Here is a 22241-nt window from a genome sequence, read left to right on the forward strand (position 1 = left end):
CGCTAATGTGCATTTCAATGCAACAATTTCAGAGTGTAAAAATCATTCGCCTTGACTGGGATCCCAGTCAAGGCGAATGATTTTTACACTCTGAAATTGTTGCATAGATAGAGGTCTTTATTAGGTTGGAATAGAGACCATATGGTGCCTTCTTCCATTCAACCCATCATCATATACATTAAATAATGTCATACAACTTATAAGTACATCCGTAGACAATACCTATACGCGTGCATACACTTAAATACATGTAGACAGACAAACATACATTACGCTCAGATTTGCATATCTTAAAAACTATGTACATTCATAAACATGTATAGATAAATATGCACCTACATTGAAGGCTGTGATGGAGAGGAGAACGTTGGACAAAAGAGGAAGCGGAAGAAATAGGATAGGGATGTTGGATGGAATGAAGGGAGAGAGAATATTTACGAATTTGAAGAAATGTTTATTGCATTATTTGGTGTCATTTTGTGTGGTGATGCTAAGAAATGTAGCAGCGTTCTTTCCTGTCACACCCAGAGCCTAACTAAAAGGGTAGACAACCAAAGAAACAGGTAATCGAATTCACACGTACTTATCGATTCGAGTATTTTTACAACTTGGCGTGATTTTCATTATCTAGGGGATCGAGATGGTCCGGGGGGCACTTTGAGTGAGTACGCCGTCCGTCGGATGGGACGTTAAGCTGCGGACCCCTTGGCGCCTTTCGACAAGAGTAGGCTAATCCGACGCCGGTTTTCTCTCCACCCTTTCCCGTCCATCCCCTATGGCGTAAATGACCTCAACTGTCGGTCGCCTCCCCTAAATACTACCTCTACTACTGCCGTTATCTATTTTTTCCGGGGCCGTGGGCTCCTTACGAACTGTGTGTTTTGAGCTACATGTAATAGATATCTGCGGTGTCTAAACGAACACTTGGGTTTAGACACCACCAAAGGCGTCGGCATAAATGGGATATACCTCTAGAATTAAAGAATTACTTTAGACTATATTATGGCATGGCAGGACCGGTGTGATGAATTTATTGCACAGCATCCCGGGAACGGATGCGGACTTGCATCACAATTACGGAATTGTGAAATATGGCGTTCGATTCGAAAGGACAAAGCAGGGGCGGCGTGTTAGGAAATGGAATGTAAGAGCATTAGCTGGAATGAAAAGGAAGGAGCATCAACCGGCTGCAGAGACAAATAGGAATGAGCAAAAGGAGCTGATTGCTATCGAGGAAAATGGGCATATATTATAAAAGGGATATCCAAAGCCACAAAAGCAACTATAGCAACTGTTAATAGGAAAATTATAAGGAAACCGTGGTAACGGATGAGCTAATTATAAAGACAAGACGAGAGAAGAAAATGTTAAAATATAAATGCAGAATCAATTAGAAGTAATTATGGAAAGTGAAATAATAAATATCGGGGGGTTGACAAATAGTAAAATTATCGTAATGGAAACATAGTGCAACGATATGGGAAGTTAATTCCGGGGGGGGCGAAATCGATGCAAGAAGTTTTAACACTGTCAGGAAGTGAAGAGGGAAAATCTGAGATTGAAATCAAAGGCAAGTCAAGAAAAATATTAATTGAATCAGGGAAGTTTCAAGCTATATTTACATTTACATCCCACGGAGGACCAAGTATATCGCATCGGTCATTCGCTGCACGAGAAGGGTGCTATTTTGAAAGATGTCATTGATCCGTACTTCATCTGCAACATTGTTTTTTTAAGACACACCGTTTACATATGCTTTTCACTATTTGATGAAAGAGATTTTTTTTTATTCAAACAAATAATTATCCCACAGGTAATTTTCATTTGTCATGGTTACTTTGAAATAGAAACAAGTTTCTATAAATACCTTTGACGGCATTGCTCCTTTGAAATCTGGAAATTCCCCTCTCCAGTCTCTGGACAGCTATCCGAGCAGACTGCTCCTGGCATTCAATTTAGTAAAAGCCCGTTAAACTCTCCCTTTACCTTAATTCCCACTCCAAGGAGTCATTATCGACTTTAACTTGTTTTACAGTCTCCAAAACGTCTGCGTAGGTGCACTCGTCTTTCCAGAAGATAGAATCATCCGATGACCCTTGCCCCCAATCTCCCAGGGCAACGGCGATTAAATGAACGACGCATAAATGAATTCATCCGCATTTTGCTTCGGCGGGAGGCACGAGCTGCGCGCCCCCCCTCACTCACCCTCGGTGGATTTGTCAAATTCACGCGGCGACCCGCAGACGTGCCCTCACTTCACGGGCTTGGCAACTATGGGTCAGCTGAAGTATGTATACATGGTACGCACGTCGTAGTTAGATGCTTTACTACGCTTCCGCGCAAATATTAGAACATTTTGTGGCATTTAAATTAATTGAATTGCCAAATAGTAATAATTTGATTTTTTTTAATATTTATCCGGAAAGACCGAAAAATGGCTAAAACCGTCATAAAATATAAACTTCAAGCAGGATGAGGCAATTCTTATCCCTTATCCAAATGTAAAAATATGTTTTACAATAAATATTCCAACTTTATGGAACTAATTTTAAGGTTGTCCTTAAATGAATTCCCTGAATGAATGTTTTTGCTTACATCTAAAGGCCGCTCTATTAATTGATGCAATGCATTTCATTTATTGCTGAATTCTCAAGTTTAAGGGTTCAAAAAATATCAAAACCATAGCTTCAACATGGATGGAAGGTGGGGAAATTCAATTGAAATTATAAACCAGGAGGAAAAATTTTAACCGAAAGTAGACTACATAGCAACGCTTTAATTCAGAAACGACTCATAAGCAGGATACGTACGAGGGTGGTCTGAAAAGTTTCCGACTGAGAAAATTTCAGAAAAAATGTTCCGTATCTTTGTAAGGTCGCAAACATTTTAGAGCCCCCATGTATATGTAGAAAGATACAATAGGGTTGGAAGTAGGTATGCATAGAAAAGAAAAACAGGTCAACAAATCTGCAGAAGTCAGTGAAATAAAGTAACACACAGACAAAGTTGCCCATTACCTCAATATTTATTCCCCGCAAATCCTCTCGTATTTCCTCTCCCCGGTCTCTTCGCTCATTTTCTCCGGCACCGATAACGACGGTGCTTGGCGCTGTGCACTGATGATGCCCCGCTTACGGGCGCGGGGGCACACGAGGGCTCCGCTGAATGCCTCGCCACGGTTTTACGCGTCCGCCGAGGACTAAATGTATCCTCCCTCCACGAATGGATGTTCACCCATTGTATTTCATCCCAAGAGAGAGCGAGGGATATTTGTTGAGCCCCGCGAAGTCCCACGAACTCATTTCCACCTTCGGAACACGGCGGAGGTGGCTCCGAGATTCCGAAAATCGCGGCCGAGTCATTCAAAAGGCGTGCGATGCCATTGCTGCTCTGATGATCATATTCATATTTAGATGGATGCGAGCATGGCATCACTACTTTAAATACGCCTTAGGTTTTAACAAAAATGTATTGAATCGCATATAATTATGAAAATATTAGGAACATTTATTCACCAAACTTTCTTTTGTGTGATGAGACATGTGATTTTTTTGCCATATTATTTCCCCTAGACGACTACAAGTTACGAAATGTACATGCCTGAAGATCATCACTCAGAGTTACTTTGGGCGTGAATTATTATTCAAAAGGAAACAAGGATAATGAGATTCTCAAGAAATTGAAAGGCTGAGGTATTGATTAAAATTAGGGGATGTAAACTAGAGCAGATATAATGGCACTTAGAAGATGGGTTTGTGGAGGGTAGGCAGAGTATTAGGGCCATTCAAGGATGAGTGAATTTATGCAAACAGGCGTTTAGGAGGGTGTTCATGACAGGCAATGAAAGTTAGAGCTTGAAAAAAGTCTAGTTCAAACTTAAATATGGAGAACAGTTTTTTCTTGACTCGAAATCGTTGTCGCTGTTGTTAAGCGTACGTAGATTGGAGATCTTTGAAATGGCTGTCGGAACAATAAAACAGGCGACAAGGGAACAAATGATGGCATTCTGGGCACCCTAAAAATAAGGCTTGGTAATCAATTCAAATGTTTCCGTGAAGGATGAGCTGAGTTTCACAGACCAGCGCAGCTCCTTTAAAGAGCTCCTGTGCACGGACCCGATTTTTTGCCGCCCTTCGCGAGCAACCCGTCACGTAATCGGCTGTGACTGCACGGATTTGAACGATCAGCACAACGAGATATCACGAACTGGTTGAAGGCGGTTATTTGGGAAGTTTTCGCGGACACCATGCCATCAAGCGGATGAAAACATAGTCAACTGGAGGCGCGCTATAAAAAGTCGAAGGCTTTCGGGAAAAATTCGAATAAGGCTGAACTAGTAGATACAGAAGACACTGAGTGGCAATGGTATTTGAAGACGGTGAATGAGGGTATCCTTGTGGGAAAGCAAATTTAGTTAATATAGGTAATGTACAGATTAAAGTAGGTTTTGAATGGACACAAATTGCCGAATAATTAATTCTCTTGACTCTCCCAACTAAACACATCACAACATCTTACTCCGCAATAATTCCCTCTTCAAGTCCATATACACTTCAACACCACATATGTACTTCCTTTCTTCATTCGGTCCGAAAACCCACTTCTATTTCTGCCCCTTCCTCGTTTGCGTAATACGAGTATTCTTCCTTACGTCGCAGACTTTGATTGGCAATGGGTTGTTCAAACCCATTGCCAATCAAAACACTTGGCGTCCATCTTTCCTGTCTCCTTATGATTTCTACCAACGACCCCCTCTCCTCCCCCCCATACGAAGCACTTTCTCGTTTGATTTCCTGTCCACTTCACCTTCTCCGCACTTCTTCACACCCACATTTGGCAGGTTGCGGATTAGCCTCCTTTCTCTCCAATCTCATTAGATTTTCCCGATTCACTCTATCAAACGCCTTTTCGAAATCTACGAAACAGGCACATACGTCCTGATTGTATTTTATATTCCTCTCGATTAGTGATCTTATTACTGCAATAGTATTGCGTGTGCCTCTCCCCTTCCTAAACCCAAACTGATCATCCACTGCGAATAAGTCCATATAGCCTCTTCCTCCCTCGTATTCCTAAACCTGTTAGTAGCTCCGCGGGAGTGTTGACTACCCTCGTGGCCTTTTTTCAACTCAATTCCCTTAATGCCCTTTCCATCTTGCATTGGAGTAAGCCTGGATGTAAGCTATCCGCGTCATATTCACTTTCCACGTCAAATCTCCTTGGCTTAATATCTAAAAACATTCCTTCCACATCTTCTTCGTCTTCTCTCATCCATCTAATATTTTTTCTGTCTTATCTTGAATTGTTATCACAGATTTTTCCATTTTTCTTCATGACAAGGTGTTTTAGCCGTCCAGTATAGCGCACCATTATCACCATTCCTCTAGTTTCCATATCTTCGCAATGCGTCTTCCACTACCATTCTCATGCTCTATTTGGTACCCCTATCAAATTATTATTTATCTCTTTATACGTCCTTCTACCTAACTCTCTAATCTCATCCATAGTCAATGGCTTCCCTATCTTCTTCCTATCTACAGGTCCTATAGCTCATTTACGGCTTTATATTCCCTTTTTATATATATTCCCATTTTTTCTCGATAAAATTCAGCTATTTTCCCTCATTCGTGATTTTCTCAATCGCCTGCTGATACTCCTTCCTTGTCAATCCACTTAATGCTTCCACATTCCATTTTCTATTCAGCCGCCCCTGCTTTTATTTTTTTGAGTCGGACGCTACATTTCATAACAGTTAAATTGTGGTCAGAGTCCGCATCCGCTCCCGGAAAGCTGTGCGAAATGATCACACTGTTCATAAACCTGTGTCTAACCAGGATATAATCTAGCTAATACCTTTCTGAGTCACCTGGCATTTTCCATGTATACCTGCGTCTTTTGTGGTGTCTAAACCAAGTGTTGGTGATGACTAACCCCTGTCTCCTGCAGAACTCAACTGCTTTCTCCCCGCTGCCGGGCACGACACACGGCCGATTGGGCCGAGCCCCGTAGTTGCCAGGACTCACATTCTCTGTAGCGTGATGGTATTATACTCGTATTCTTGGGAATGATAATTGAGCTTGTTCCCCGTAGCCTTTCTTAATAGGACTTTATCGTGACACCATCACCCCTGGAGTCAGACGCTTTTTCAGCTACCTCACTGAGGAGCAGGCGCTGCTTTGACTCCCTTTCGTCTGGTTCCAAACCTGTATGGTGGGCGAAGAGAGGGCTTGGTTGAGAGAAATCCTTGGGGATGCAGGGAAAATAGATTAAGCGTGTATTGATCGGCAGTGGGATGTTGAAGGCTGTAATAGAGGGGAGGATGTTAGGCAAACAAGGAAAGGGAAGGAACAGGATAGGGATGTTGGACGGGGTGAAGGGAGGAAGAAGGAATTACTCAGTGATGAAGAGGGACCTAGTGTAGAGGAGGCTGGATTGCGTTTTTTTATGAGTCGCAAAATGTTTATTTGGTAGTTGTGTCCATCCAAAACTTACCTTAACTGGTAGATTACCCAATAATAATAGTTAATAGCTAAATAAATTCCATTTAAATAATAATAACGGATAGTTGAACTTGTCACTGGAGGATATCGCCCTGGTGCATTTTTGCGTGGATGCGCACACCTGGGATGCAAATAGATAGGAAAGCCTCGCGGATTAAACGGGTTCATTGGAAGACCCACGGGATTGAATGGATATTCATTGAGTCTGTACCTGTATCACTCTGTCAGGTTCGTAATTAATTCATTTGGCCATCTAACGTGCACTCGCGCATCCGTGGTTACCGCCCCCTTGCTCCTCTGCATCATCCCTCGCGCTCTTTTTATTATTTTTCCCCGCCGCACATTTCTTTTTATTTCCTACCTCTTTTCTTTTATCCGCTTTCTCTTGGAAACATTGACATTCATCATTTGTGTTCCTGAATTCACTCTGGTTTCCCAATCCAATTTTTTCTATCATTCAGTAAATGTGTGCACTTACAACGGGCTATTTAATGCAAACCGTGAACTATCGGCGATTAAAAGACTGTTTGCTTGAATCACGGTTGAAACGCACGGTAGGGGATGGGATGAGGGTGCTAATAACGCCTTAAGGGGCCTAATTAATAATTACCCATGTGCCTACTTGGAAGTTAACCGCAACTTTGAACCCGCGATTATTCCAAGGAAAACTTTGACAAATGCTCTCTATCGTAAATTAGGCGCTAAGCCCTTTCAAGCCCCGGGCGCACGCGTGAGCCTTTGCCCGGTCGCAGCGTGTCGCCCTGGCTCGATTTTCGCCCGACTTTGTACATGTGACGGGGTGGCTTCCATCTGGGGATGAGGAGACCGTTCGTCCCACGCGTGACTACATGACATGTTCATTAAGATAAAACGATGAAGGGTCTAGAGGGATTGTTTCTTAATCTTCGGGGCCTTCTCTGAGCACTTCCCCTCCCACCCCCCCCCCCCACGCCCTCCCGGCCGTCCCTTGCTCTGACCTCCCTGACGCTCGCTCTCCGTCTGCCCGGACTAAAGGCCTCTCCCAAACCACTCCCCTCGGGGGCAAGGGTGGGCAGGAAGGACGTCTTGTGCGCAGAGGAGGGCGTCTCCAGGACGACATTCCCTTTGAGGGGACATCCTCGACTCCGGGATCAATTTGCAGGGCGACGAAACGGTCTTCGGGAGGGAGTGGAATTTTTTACACCCCCCGACCATTTTGTCCCCGATTCCAATGGGCCACTTTTGAACGCTTCGACATCTTGATGCTCCTCGTGACTCAGGCGCAAGGTTGTTTTTGAGTTTCGCAAATTTCAATGAGTACGATATGTGGAGGACCATCTTTTTGCTTTAATACCCTTCCGTAAATGTCCGCAATCACTTTTGAAAATTGTCGGTTATCACTCCAATTTTTAGCCCAATTCAACGGAAAATGAGACCGTTCTGCCATTATCCAACCAATTGTTGTCCGTTTTCTTAAAAAAATGACTCTTGAAGTTTTAATCACCTCAATGTTAATTTTCATTAATTAAAATCGGAACAGAAACAGGTTTAATATGGCTTTACTAGACGAGAATAAGTGAAATGGTTCTCCAGATATCAGGTAATTTTCCACCTTAGACATCTGCGTCCGTCTTCACCTCTACCCACTGTGTTTTCTTCATTTTTCGACACACGACACGTCCCTAAAGCCTCCATTTCATGCCAATTCTCCTGTTCTAAACATCAGACCTCACGATTATCAATTGCTCCATATTTAAAGTCCCTGTTAGTCTTCTCTTTGTCACTTTTTTTACGCCAGTTCCCCTGTCTTCAGACATTCAAGTCACGCTGCGGAGTTTACCATGATATTAGCAAAACATCCTTCGGTACGTCGCAAAGTTAAACCTGATTCCGCCGTATATTCCGACAGCGTTCCTAAAAGAGCCCTCGCAGAAAAGAGAAAGCATTGTCTCAAAGCTCATCACAGAGTCACAAGACCCATTTAGAAAATACAAGTGAGCCAATTACATTTTTAAGGGCATTTAAATCCCTCATGTGAGTATATTTTTCCGTGGAAACGTGTCCTTCATTGTCCATATTGCTTCCATGAATTTAATTTCAAGAGTGTTAGACTCCTCCACTGCATGGTCACAAGTCTCTACCTGCGTACTTACGCGACGCCCGGCGCGGCGGGGCGAAGGGGGGGGGACGCCAGCCATGTAGTGAGTTGAGCGTGGGATGTAACTTTTATGTTGTTAGCTAATGCCGCCAGTGTTTAAACCTTTCCGCTTTAGTGTTTCCCCTCGAGATGTTGTCGCGAATAATTCGCAGGAGGGACGAATGCTTGAATCTATCCTTTCTACACTCTTTCTTAATTAGTGATAATTGTCTGTCCAGCTTATGTACATTAATTGAGGGGGCAACCCCCTCGTCGGATGCCAAAGCACCCGCACAGATTGGTATCTTTACAATCTTGCTCTGAGTACTTACATATCTAAAAGTTTCCACCCCATTCTTGTCGTAAATGTGTGATGATTTATTTTCTTTCGCGCGAATATTTCACTAATTTGTCGGTCCTTCCCTGTATCTTATTGAATTGTGTGCTAATTGTTTTTCTAGATGGATCCCCAGCCTACTCTCTTCGGGGTCTTACTACGGGGACAAATGGCTCGTCTTCTTCACTTGTCTATCGCTTCATTTTCCACGTCCACGTTTGATGAATACCAGCTTTTTTAGCGCCCCACACCGCAAAGATTTGGCATGTATCTCCCCATCCGATGCAATGGTTGCACCCAAGTTCGAATTGCTGCCCCCAAGTATTTTACATTAACTGCAATGTTCATCCAAACACCTCGGAGTGTGTAGGTTAGCTAAATCACGCACGTGTTTCCAATATTTTAAGAAGCGCATAACCGTATATTTTTTAGTGTTTAAATCCCAACCCCATTCTGAAAACCATTTTTCAATGTTTTTTAACTCATTGTGTAGTACTTGATGATCTGTTTCATTCGCTTCGGGATATTTCGGGATATAGTACTTGAGGGTAAAACAATGGATAAAAAATTTCTTAGAGGCAGAACTCAAAAAGTAAAATTATGGAATACATTTTCAAATAAGGCGAGGGTTTCAGCTGGAGTTCCACAAGACAGTGTTCTAGGGCCATTACTCTACCTAATTAACGTAAACGATCTACCAAACCATTTACATTCTCAAATAAGACTCTTTACTGATGACTGCACTGTATACAGACGGATAGAGCATTTAATGACCGCGTAATACTACAAAATGACATCGGTCGCCTTGGTGACTGGGTAACAAATAATAATATGGGAATTATTATTATTATTAGGTAATATACCGGTTAAGGTAAGTTTTTGGATGGACAGAACTACCACGTAATTACTAATTAAATAATTTGTGGCCCCTAGCAAAACAAATCATCCTACTCTACATCAGGTCCCTCTTCATCTCTGAGTACTTTCTTCCTCCCTTCACCCCGTCCAACATCCCTCTCCTGTTCCTTCCCTTTCCTCGTTAGCCTAACATTCTCCCCTCTATTACAGTCTTCAGTATTCCACTGCCGGTCAACACCCCCTTCATCCACTTTTCCTGCCTCAATAGGATTTCTCCCAACAAACCCTTCTCTTCGCCCACCATACCAAGTACTTCATCGTTTGCTTTCTTCTCTGTCTATTTCACCTTCTCCATTCTTCTCCACACCCACATTTCAAAAGCCTCCATTCTACGTCTCTCCTCCTGCTTCAATGACCACGTGTCCGCGCCGTACATAGCTACGCTCCATATCAAAGTTTTTACGAGTCTTTTCTTAACATCCTTACTCAGCGTCGCTGTCATCAACTCCCTCTTCCTTGTGAAAGCCTCTTTGCCTAGCGCAATTCTTCTCCTTACGTCCCTACTACTTTGACCGTGTTGGTCCAAAACACTACCGAGATACGCAAACTGTTCTACCTGCTCTAGTTTTTGCCTTCCTATTTTAATGTTAAGCTTAGCCTTTTTCTTTCTAGAAAATCGCATAACCTTTGTTTTATTAATATTGAGTCTCATCCCATACCTGTCGCACTGAATTTTCAGTTCACTAAGCAATGTTTGCAACCCCTTGGCTGACTGACAAACTAAGGCTTGGTCTTCACAAACCTAACTGATTTTACGAATTCCCCGCCCACTTTCATTCCTACCTCCAGTCCTTCCCATGCCTCTGTAATCATTTCCTCTGCATACAGCAACGGTGATAAAGGGCAACCCTGCCTTACACCTCTTTCTAACGCTGCCGAACCGGACTCCCCGTTCCCCACTCGCACCTGATCAGTCAGAGACATGTACAGGTTGCGGATTAGCCACCTTTCCCTCCAATCTACAGGATATTCTACAGGGTGTTCCTATTTTCTGTAATATACTCATTAGTTTTCCCAATTCACTCTATCAAACGCTTTTTTGCAATCTACGAAACAGGCAAATCCCTCCTTGTTGTGTTCTATATTCCTCTCGATTAATATTCTCATTACTGCAATGGCATCTAGCGTACCTCTCCCCTTCCTAAACCCAAACTGATCATCCCCTAAGTAATCATTTGCCCTACTCTCTATCCTTTAGTTTATGATCCTGATAACAACTATAGCTGCGTCGGATATCAAACTTATTCTCCTGTAGTCCTCACATGATGTAGCCTTTACCTTTTCGGAATAGGGACTAAAACTGATCTCACAAAGTCTTCCGGCAAGATTCCTACCTCATAAATACTACGGATCATCCCATATAGCCTCTTCCTCCTGCATTTTCCTAAGCATTTTAAAAGTTCCGCAAGAATGTTATCCACCCCAACCACCTTATTTAGTTTCATCTCCCATAATGCCCTTTCTATATCATTGTCTAGTATGCCTGGACCTAAGCTATCTTCCTCTACGTCATATTCTTTTTCAATGTCTAACTTTGCTGGTCTAAGCTCTTTACTATACAGTTCTTCTATATATTCCTGCCATCACTCTTGGATCTTTCCTGCGTCAACTATGATCTTACCCGCCTTATCTCTAACTGTTAGCATAGATCTTCCTTTCTTACTTCCCGATAAAGATTTAACTTTGCTGTTCAGCGCACCGATTTCACCCTTCCTCTGCAGACTTTCCATATCCTCGCACTGCGTCTTCCACCATGCTTCTTTTGCTTTATTTGTTGCCCGCCTCAATTTATTGTTCAATTCTTTGTACTTCATTTTGCCTAATCCTGTATTTATATTCTTCCATTTTCGCCGCTCATCCATCTTTGTAATCATCTCATCCGTGATCCATGGTTTCCTAGTCCTTTTAGCGTTAACGGTTCCAATAGTGTCTTTTGCGGCTTTAGACAACCCTTTCTTAATACTTTCCCATTTTTCTTCGATAGTACTAAGCCCTTTACCATCCTCCATGATTTTCTCTACCGCCTGTTTGTATTCCTTCCTTTTCAACCCATTTAATGCTTCTACATTCCATTTTCTAACTCGCCGCCCCTGCCTTATCTTTTTGAAACGGAAGCTACATTTCATAACAACTAAATTTTGGTCAGAGTCCGCATCCGCTCCCGGGAAGCTGTGCGAATTTATCACACTGTTCGTAAATCTGTGTCTAACCAGGATATAATCTAGCTAATAATATGGGCATTAATATAAGTAAAAGTAGGCATATAAATTTTTCAAATAAAAAGAATGCAGAAAAGGAAATTTCACCCTCTTTGGAGAAAAAATCCCATGTACCAGTCAATGCAAATATTTAGGTATTTATTTAACTAAGGATCTTGGGTGGGGGGTCCAAGTAGATAATTTGACGCGGAAGGCATTTATAGTGCTTCATTGGGTAATGAGAAATTTCAAAGGAAGTAGCGTAGCCACAAAAGAAAAAGCATATGAGGTACCGGTTATCCCTATCCTAGAATACTCCTCCATAGTATGGGATCCGTATGAGGTGGGACATATTAAAAAGAAAGAAAAAGTTCAAAGAAAGGCAGTAAGATCTCTCGGGAGGTACAAAAGAACAGATAGTGTCACAGAAATGTTAGATATACTGAAATGGGAGAGTTTTTAAAATAGAAGAAAAAGGAGTAGCTTAGGCGCAATGTATAGAATTGTTAAAAAGGACGAAGCGTGGGAAGATTTATGGCAAGGGATAGGAAAGCCTAACTTTGAGGGAAAAAACGACTATAGTTTCAAAATAAAAATAAAGACGCAAACACAAATAAGAAAAAATTCTCGTTTTTAAATAGAACTATTGTTGAATGGAAGCAGCTGCCTGGAGGTTTGTTTGAGCCCTTTCCATCCAATTTTAGAAGTTTTAAGTATAAATGTAAAGCAGCCACTGGGTAATAAACTTCGTTGTAGTTCCATTGCAACGATTTCAGAGTGTAAAAATCATTCACCTTGACTGGGATTCGAACCCAGATCCCTCAATATTCGGTCAAGTGCTTTAGCCACTTCTCTAGCTATCCTCTTAACTAATAGCGCATGACTCCGTCAAAAGTTACTGCTGCGGCATCTCCCGCAGTTTCTTTGGAGTTTTGCATTGTAGTTATTAAAATATTGTTTATATGTGATGTGGACGGCATTTTGTGTATGATGTGGAAGTTGGTTTGCATGTGATGTGGAAGTGTCATTGTATGTAAAAATATTTTGTCTCTTATCTGTTATTATAGTGCGTGTATGTATGTAATTTTCGTTGTAAGAGTTTTCTTTGACCAAACTTGACCGTTGCCACCAGGAAAATCGCCTAATTGTGACGTAATTCTAAATAAATAAATAAATTTCGCAATTTTGATCATGAAACCATCGACTTGACTCGTGATTGACGGAACTAGGATGCTCTTAGCGTATCGAGCGATTCCCTTCATCACATTTCCAGCTGAAGAACAAATCAGATGACCTTAGTGCAACACAACGCTGCTGCGACTCTTGGGAAATTATAATTTAACTTAAAAAAGTGCGTAGTGATGAACTTTTGGCATAAGAGCAATCCCTTCTCGAACGCCAACTGGGAACACCGAAAAGGAATGTGTAGACTCGATCAAATGCCTAGGCTACTCTAGGCTGCTCCCTTACTCACGATTTCTCGTGGGTGAACTGCATACGGGGACTATGCGGACAAGCTTACAAAATATTGGGATTAATTGGAAGAGTACTGAGTAAATGCGATAAAAAGGTGATAGATGATATGGCAGGGGAAGCATGGCGGCATCAGTGGCTGCAAAAACCTATCATGGGATTGGAAATATGTGATGAGGAAGAGAGGATGGGGTATTGTGCGCCGAGACCCGAGGCTTGAATTCACAGCCATCTCGACGCGGAGGGGAGAGGCATTTCGTCCCCCACCCCTCCCCCCCACTCGTGAGGGGGGAATTGCCGCAAATATTGCCACTCTCAAAATAACCGCGTTCGTAGATTCGATTCTCTGCCTCCTCTTCTCCGAATCTGTGCTGTTGGCAGCCCTGCGTGTATTCCCGACTTGTGGATCCTCCCTTCTTTGTCGTCTTGTTCTTTTTGCCCTGGTCCGTTGAGGTGCATGAAGAGGCCATTGCTAATTGGATTGAGGAGTGTGCGCCAGCGTCGCTGTCTGCAGCGCACCTTCTTGAAAGATGCCTGGAGTAATTGGATTTCAGAGACCTTCCCCCTGCCCCCCCGAGGAAGACGCGCGTGGGGGAAACCCCGCTCATCCCTAAATGGAGTGACCGCATTTTTCCCCCGCGCTCGATTGGATGATGTGAATACTCCACTTCTTGGAAAAGTACCTGGCCGGCTCGAGAGCAAATTTTGTGAAAATATGGACTCCGCTTGAGTTATAAAAAATAAGCGTCCACTGATGGCGTCTGGGATGGATGGATCCTGTTCTTTCGCTCGATGCTTTTCTAAATTGATTATATTGTGCAATGCATCGGAGATTTTCACGAGCCTCTAAGGTGCTGCACTGGGCAAGCAAGTGGGATCGAGGCTTTGTTTCTTGCTCGACGACTCGGTGACAAATATTTTCCAAGTGCGGTTTCAGCGCCGCATAGCAATTTTATGACCGCACGTTCGGCATGAACTGCGAGCGAATGACTTCTCATCGCCCGATATCGGCGTGTGCAGGTGTGGATGGCGGAACTCCTTCATGATGCGTGGGCAAGAACTCTGCTATTCCACGGAAATATAATTTGACATTCGAATAGTCTACACAAATAAATTTAGAATGAAAATTTATATTCTTGGGAATGGCAGAGTTTTTTTTAATTCCTCCGCACCCGATGTTGAATCATCAAATCTAGTCATGGGCAAATCATCAATAATTTGCAAAAATATCAAGTGGCGAATGTAAGAGGAGCGGCAGGGGATGGAACAAAGGGCCAAAGGGAACGTGTTGCTGAAGGAGAATGGTCAAAATGAAATGAAGAGTCGACCGAGTAAGTAATGGAGAAGATCAGATGAGAGGTGAAGGGAGAAGTGTTTTAAGAGAGCGCTCGCAATAGGAAGCAATACTCCCGTACACATCCTATTTCATGAGAAATTGAGAAGTTTGACTTAAAAAAACATTGCTTTTGTTCTTATTCTCATATCAGAAGCAAGTAACTCTCAACATACTGAATATTGGAAATTTTTTTAGAAATTACACATTATTTCAATTCCGTTGTTCGCCCAAGGACGAAAAATCCCCAAATTTCAGCCAGTTTACAAATTAAATTGAATACGCTAACTTGCTTCTACATTCCGCTAGACCAGGAAGTTCATTTCTTTGTTTCTGTGCCCGCGTTGTTAAGCTCGTCGTTCAATAAATCTCAAAGCAAAAGGCCTTAACAAATTTCATTCTTAGTGTAATGGCCATATTAATAGTCTTATTGAGTTTAAAAAGGATTGCCGTATTTCACTTCACTGCATCGCAAAACAAATTGCGCGAAAAGAACAATAGTCAAACGATAGTATATATATATATATATATGTATATTTATTAATTAAATGAAACAGGCACAAAGACTTTTCGCGGTGATTGGAATCTCGAATCCGCTCTGATTAACCGATGTTTATTATTTCAATGATAGGATGTGTCCCGCGATGCTTAACTGGACACTCCCGTTTACGCAATTGCGTATTCATTTTATGATTGGTAAATATGGTGCCGTATTAATGAATAAACGAAAGAATTTTGAGCTAATGTGTTGACTCACATCGAGTACGTGCTACAATGGAGTATCTACATCAAAGATAATACTCTTTTTCGTGAATTTCCACCCAAATGCATGCATGGCTTCCATTTCATATCTGTCTCTATGAAAACACGAAATTAATAATGCCGCAGCACCAAAATCTAAATTCATCGTAATCTGTCTCGGGTCCATTCCACAAATGTTGATGAGTGACAAAGAGATGCTATCGCGAGGTCATCGTCCTCGGACATGTCAATTTCCCCTTTGCGGCTCCATTACGCCAGTGAGAATAACTAGATCATGCAGCAACGCCACTCCAAACTATGAGGGAAAATATGTCCATCTTTTCCAGCTGGTAAACTACAGTAAGGTAGTGACATCGAAATGTTATGACATCCCAAACTTAGGGAAGAGAACGTCTGAATTGGATATATTTAATTGAATTTAAGGGTTGACGACTGGTATTGTTGCATATTCTCTTATTCTTTCAACGATAACTGCGTCAAAAAATTTGCGATAATTGTTATTATCATACTTTAAATGCCTTTTTATCAATTTTTGTATGTGAATTAAAATAACTGATGAGATAAACGTGTGTAATAGGGTATCATCTCTGTCAGTTGTTATATTTATGAAAGTTTTTTTTGCGATGCTATGCGACTTTTGCTTCCCTTAGAAAAATGTTTCATTCTAGAAAAGATGTGTTCTCTTAAATATTTCTTAGTACAAATATTGTTTTGTTATGATATTATTGAGTGATAAATTACCTGCAAATTTAATGTGAATTTGTTTCCATGGAGATTCCTCCTTTAATTAAAGAGGCAATTTCTAAAGTATGCATTGAAATAATGCAAGGCTATTCATGCTATCCCCATGTTTATGTACAATGATCCACCAAAGCTATTCTTTTATCTTCCTTGGTTGTTTAATGTAACTATTAATATGGTGTAATTCACATTTTACGTCAAAGGTTACAGTTAATCGCTTACAAGTGGAAAATGAATAATGCTTCGCTTTCTCTTCACAGGTAAAACTTTCCTGACATTTCCATCATCTATTTCTCAAAGCCTAAGTGAACGAATTGGTAAGTACTATTAAAAGCATTTTATGAAGGAACTGTTTAATTTCACTTCCCAATAGAAAATCAAAGGCCCTAGTATATATGGAAAATGTAATGATTATCGCCTTAATCAATCTGAAAATAACTACACATTCGCTTATACCAAGCTGGTTGTTATTTTTGATGTCTAGGAAATGATAATGCCTTATTGATTAATGGCTTTAGTTTTGTCCAAAATAGAGCAATATATAGCAAACTGCGTTTGGTGACCAGTAAGCTCTTCATCTATTTATACCCAGTGGTTTCCTTCTCCTTTTGTGAAAATTTAGAGATAAATACATGGATCGGTGAAGTGTTTTCTAATTACATGTATCACCCTCCTTGACTGAGGAAATTTAATTCAAGGGAATGATATTAAATTTAAATGACTACTTTTGACCAGAGTTAATTCTTGGACACTATCCTTGGCACTATACCGTATAAATACGTCCATTATAAATAGCTAATACATCCCCTTCATCGTGTGGACATTTGTCTACACATACTTTGTATTCAAAGGCTTGCAGTTTTTAAACTTAATATTTCTCTGGCGGGGTATATAAATCTTAATTTTAATCATATTCTATTTTAACCTTATTACATTTCCGTATGTATTTTTATTATTTTTAGGAATTTTGCAAATTTTTATCGCTATTTAAAAATGCTTTATTTTTTAAGCATATTACTGATCCATTTTAAGAGTGTCTTACCTATCAGTATTTGCATTTACTTATTAGTCATTTGTAGGAATTTTAATATGAATAAATTATTTATATTTTACTTATCCATTCATACATTGCTGATAAATGTCGCTGCAGCACGTTGGTTAGCCAATGCTTAATAGCTGTATTATGTACATATTGTGATGCATGTATGTAATGTATAACCCACATTGAGCTTCTCGTAGAATTCTTAGTTTCTATTGAATTCACAGAGATATGTGTGGTGGCTATCTGAGGTTCGTCCTCCACACAACTCTCCCATCTGTTATAGTATCGACGCGTGTGTATCGTGCCAAATAATTTTCATTAGCATCCTCTCATATGCAAAAAAATCACAACTTCACAAGAGGTTGTATGGAAATCTGGTTCTTCATCGGTGAAATTCTATCCGTGAGCGTTTAGGATATAACCAAAATTGTCCATAAACGCACGAATTACATTCACGGTTTCAGCTGAACTGCTTCAAAAATTCTTCTTTCTTAATACTATCAAAAATATTCGTTCAAATTTTAAAAACTATTTTTCACTATCATTAATTTTAATTTTTAGGTACATTTTAAGATTTTTTAAAAACGCTATTTTTATTTATTCAGTAAATTTAAAAAATTTAGTTATGTTTTGTGGGCTTTCTTCGTACAGTCCTGAGATATCAAATTATTCTTACTGCTTTCATTTTTTTCATTGGACATGAGAGGTTTACATTCTCAAGGTCATTTAGGGAATAGATAGATAGATAGAGGTCTTTATTTTGGCGAACAGTACACCAAATGGTCGATTCTCCTTTTTAACCCATTGTCAGATGCATATTATAATAGCCATAAAATGTACACTTACACGCGTACACAAAATCTATACACGTTCATACACTTACATACATGAAGGTAGGCAGACATACTTAACTATGCACATACATACACATGCATAAATTAAGTATACACTTAAACATATACAAAGTAAATTACAGTGAAGAAAGAGAGCAATAAAATTAGGAAAGTCTAAGCAAAGAATGAGATGTGTGGGAAAAGCTAGGGAGAGCGTGGAATTGCTTACCTAGTAAAAACCCAGGCAGGAAAACACCCACAAAAAGGAGTGGGGTGTGAAAAACCTGCGAAAACCCTAATAATTAGAGGAAAGATACATGTACATTGTAACAATCATTTTTACATAGTATATATATATATATACATATATATATATAATCATATTTATATATATATATATATATATGGCTGCGTAGATTTTCGCGGCGGTGGCTTGAAGAATTCTGCATGTCCGGGTTTTCACCGCGTTGTTGTTTGAAGCCGACAACAGTTTCGCCGAAGTTTCATCCGGCGTCTTCAGGTCGAAGATCTGAGATCAGAGTCTTCGACCTGAAGACGCCGGATGAAACTTCGGCGAAACTGTTGTCGGCTTCAAACAACAACGCGGTGAAAACCCGGACATGCAGAATTCTTCATATATATATATATATATATATATACATATATATAATCATGCCACAGAATAAAATGAAGAAATTAATTATATTGACAACGCATGAAAATTAAAGAGAATCATAACATTAAAACTAAAGAAAACGGTGCATAATCCTACTGATTGAGATGACGAAAGAAAAAGGAGATAAGGTAAGGTGTCCTGTATATCAGCCAAGTAGCCGGAGGAAAGGTATACATTGGTAATGTTCGCACCTGAGGAAGGAGGTTCTCTTAAATGTTGTTGTGGAAGGCGAGTTTTGCATGTCGTCTGGGAGATACTAGCGGATGACTTGTAAGAGTGTAATGGGGGCAATTCCAGGAGGCTAATTAAATGACTGCCCCCGGATGTACTCCACGGAAGGGGGATGGGTTGGAGCCCAAAATCACAGGCAGCAATCTCACGCTCCCTCCCACTTGGGTTTTGAGGAGCCGTCGTGAGTCGCCATCACACGCGCAGTCGGGGTTTACGAGGAACACCCTGAGAGGTCGTTTGAATGCAGGTCACGAAGGTCACTGCTCTACGCAAACCGTAGTGAGAGAGTGCGACTGTTTCCTCTGACGTTATGTGTTCTCTTTCGTACATTTATTTCTTTAAGTGCGGTCGACGAGTCACTGACGCAGGGCTTCCTCCTCGCAAATCTGGCATGATTGTCTCTCGCTCGGGTCGCTATCCTCCGCTCACCAAAGCAAAGAGGGTGTGTTCGTCCCTTGATTGTACATACATTCCACCTTCCACATTCTCGTTCCTCAATTCTCCCAAAAGATTACGCCCTAGGGTATCGTTAGGGTCTTTCGTTATTTTACGACCGCTGTAGTACCAACTTAAAAATCAAAATTTAATGTTTTTTCACCAGTTTGCAAATTAATACCTTCGAGATATCTAAAATGAGCGTTATTACTTGTTCTGACAAAGGAGCCCCACTCGTGATTTCTGAGGTCATTTCTGCCTCATACACCCTGTTTTTTCTGCTATGCTATTGGCGGAGTGCGAATGCTTACTGGTATCACGAACAGAACGTGCAATTCACGTGAATCTCCGAGCACTAAGGTGTCGCATTGACTGATGATGGCACAGTGTGTGCATCCCAGGATGTTCGGCGTGCGTGTGTGTGTCACAGATTTCGCGGATTAAGCGTATGCATAAAACTAAGGACTATGGAAATCAGGGTTGATTTCCCTAGTTGGCGATGGCGTATCCTTTTAGCCCCCTTTTTCGGTGGATGATGGCTCCGCTCCGATCACACCACATCCGGGAACATCATCTCTGGTAAATCAAAATAACCTAACTTTTATTTGCTTTAAAGAAAACGGCAATTTAGCGTTTTTAGCAACGGGGGAACGGCAATTTAGAAACGGGGGGATTTAGGTTAATGATACTTTTTGGATATCACAAAAAGTGTTTCCTGCCTCCCTTCGGCCTGTTTCATGTTTCGCAGCGAAATCAGCTGTAGTGCATGCTTTAGATATTTCTAAATAATTTGAACAATAATCAGAAACGCAAGGCTGGGCAAACTTGGATGGGAGGCGACGCTAGCGGGGCGATCCGTGGAAACGGAGCGAGAGGTCACTATCTACGAGGTGCTCTCGAAAATGACCTTTCCCACGGACTGCCCCGCTTGACCTCGCGCTTCACACCTCTCGTTTCATCAGCAGAGACTATTTCGCAATCCAATTGAAACGCTTAATTACGATGACTTCATTAGGTCTCATAGTGACGCAAATTTGAGTGACGGAAATTCCAATTACCTCAATGGCGCATCAAGTGGTCGAATCAATCAATCCATTCCGATCGTCCACCACCGAACGTGTCGCCCCGTTCCCGCGTCGACCTCCATTGTGGAACGGTTTGCCCGTGCTGTTCCATCCTCTCTGTCGACGTTTCGCGCCCTCTTTGGGGAGCAACTTCACGAGAGCGTTTGCGCGTCCCGCAATGGACGCGACACGTTGAGAGAGAGACGATAAATCAACACAATGTAACCGAATGGATTTATTAGGAAATAAATTCTGTGGAGATCTAATAGGAACAAATAGTTAAAACTTTCACTGAGCATTCGCATCTGCGTAGATAGAAAGGGGGTAATTTTGAAAGTGGAAGGGGGTATGGTTTCGCTGCGGCACACAGAGCCCCCTGAAACAGATTCGCTCTCGATTTTCGAGATGTCGGAGAGCCAGATCTTCCTGAGAAACCGCAGACGACACAAGAAATATGGACCTCTCCTCCATCAATAGCGAGTGCCTTCTATTGCCTCCGTATTTTGGTTGACGTCATCTGCCTGTAGACGGGATGGGAAAGGCAATTCAACCAATTTTTAACCTCACTGAATTCCCTCTGCCTTCGATGACATTAGCAGTCTAAACGAGTTTTAATATTCAAGAAGTTCTCTCGGGTTTCCCACCGGGTCAGGTTGCAGTACACGACGTTTCGAAGGCTGACTCTGCCATCGTCTTCAGGGTGAAGTCTTCTCAGCCTTCGAAACGTCGGTGTACTGCAACCTGACCCGGTGGGAAACCCGAGAGAACTTCTTGAATACCATACGCCGGGAAAACCTGAGATCCGAGTTTTAATACGTTATTTTTTTCAAACTTGAAAACTTCCATTTCGGAGCGGAAACATTGTTTTTCAGTTTTTTGCAAAAGCACTTTCAGTAATGCCATCATCACCAATGTTTCTGGTCACTGCCCACTATTTCCCCGAATGTCATCCTCCATGTCCATCGCCACGCCATCCCCTTTCCTGTCCCCTTACGTGTGTCTGAGATGAGATGAGTTTTCCAATGACCTATGTTTCATTGATCGCACTGCTTCCCGCAATGGTTCAGGTGAACGGTTCGAAGAGGGACCATCGCCGAAAGGCCGTCGCAAGCAAACCACCCTCAATTCACCTCGACCCTCGCTAATTTCTTCAACTAAACGGAAATCAGCGGTGCAAGTTTCCGCGAGGAACGAAACTGTCTTACAAAGTATGCAACATCAATACCCAGTGATTATTTTAATGTCAGTTTTTACGACCCGGTGACCATTGGCACATTTCCTTTTCTCAGAAAGGTTACATATTTATAACAAGGTTGGAAGGCTTGATTTTTGATGGCAGTGTTCCATATTTAAGCATTCGAGATTTTTTTTGAAATCATGCACAATACCAAGCTCTTCTCCACTTCTTAATTCCTCCGCCCCCAATTCCCATCATCCTGTCTCCGCTCCTTCCCCGGATGAATCCCGGGGGACCTGCGTTCCACCCAGTCGATGCCTCACCCGCGTCCCCCAACCACTCCTCTCCCTCACTTCTCCCCACCTACCGCCTCCATTCACACCCTTATGAATATAAGTCAGACGC

The 22241-nt window shown here is 41.6% G+C and overlaps 1 protein-coding gene across 1 annotated transcript in view; it reads left to right on the top strand.

Annotated features, from left to right (window-relative positions):
• The window catches only part of LOC139696489 (mucin-19-like), a 260184-nt gene that overhangs the window by 164879 nt on the left and 73064 nt on the right, over positions 1 to 22241 (top strand). The window contains exon 2 of the mRNA XM_071595277.1: positions 16639 to 16695. Within this exon, the coding sequence (XP_071451378.1) occupies positions 16639 to 16695 (57 nt within the window). The remainder of the gene's footprint in view (positions 1 to 16638; positions 16696 to 22241) is intronic.

This window comes from Hetaerina americana, unplaced genomic scaffold, assembly GCF_022747635.1.
Source record: "Hetaerina americana unplaced genomic scaffold, ioHetAmer1.1.p SCAF_7, whole genome shotgun sequence".
Lineage (NCBI taxonomy): Eukaryota > Metazoa > Arthropoda > Insecta > Odonata > Calopterygidae > Hetaerina > Hetaerina americana.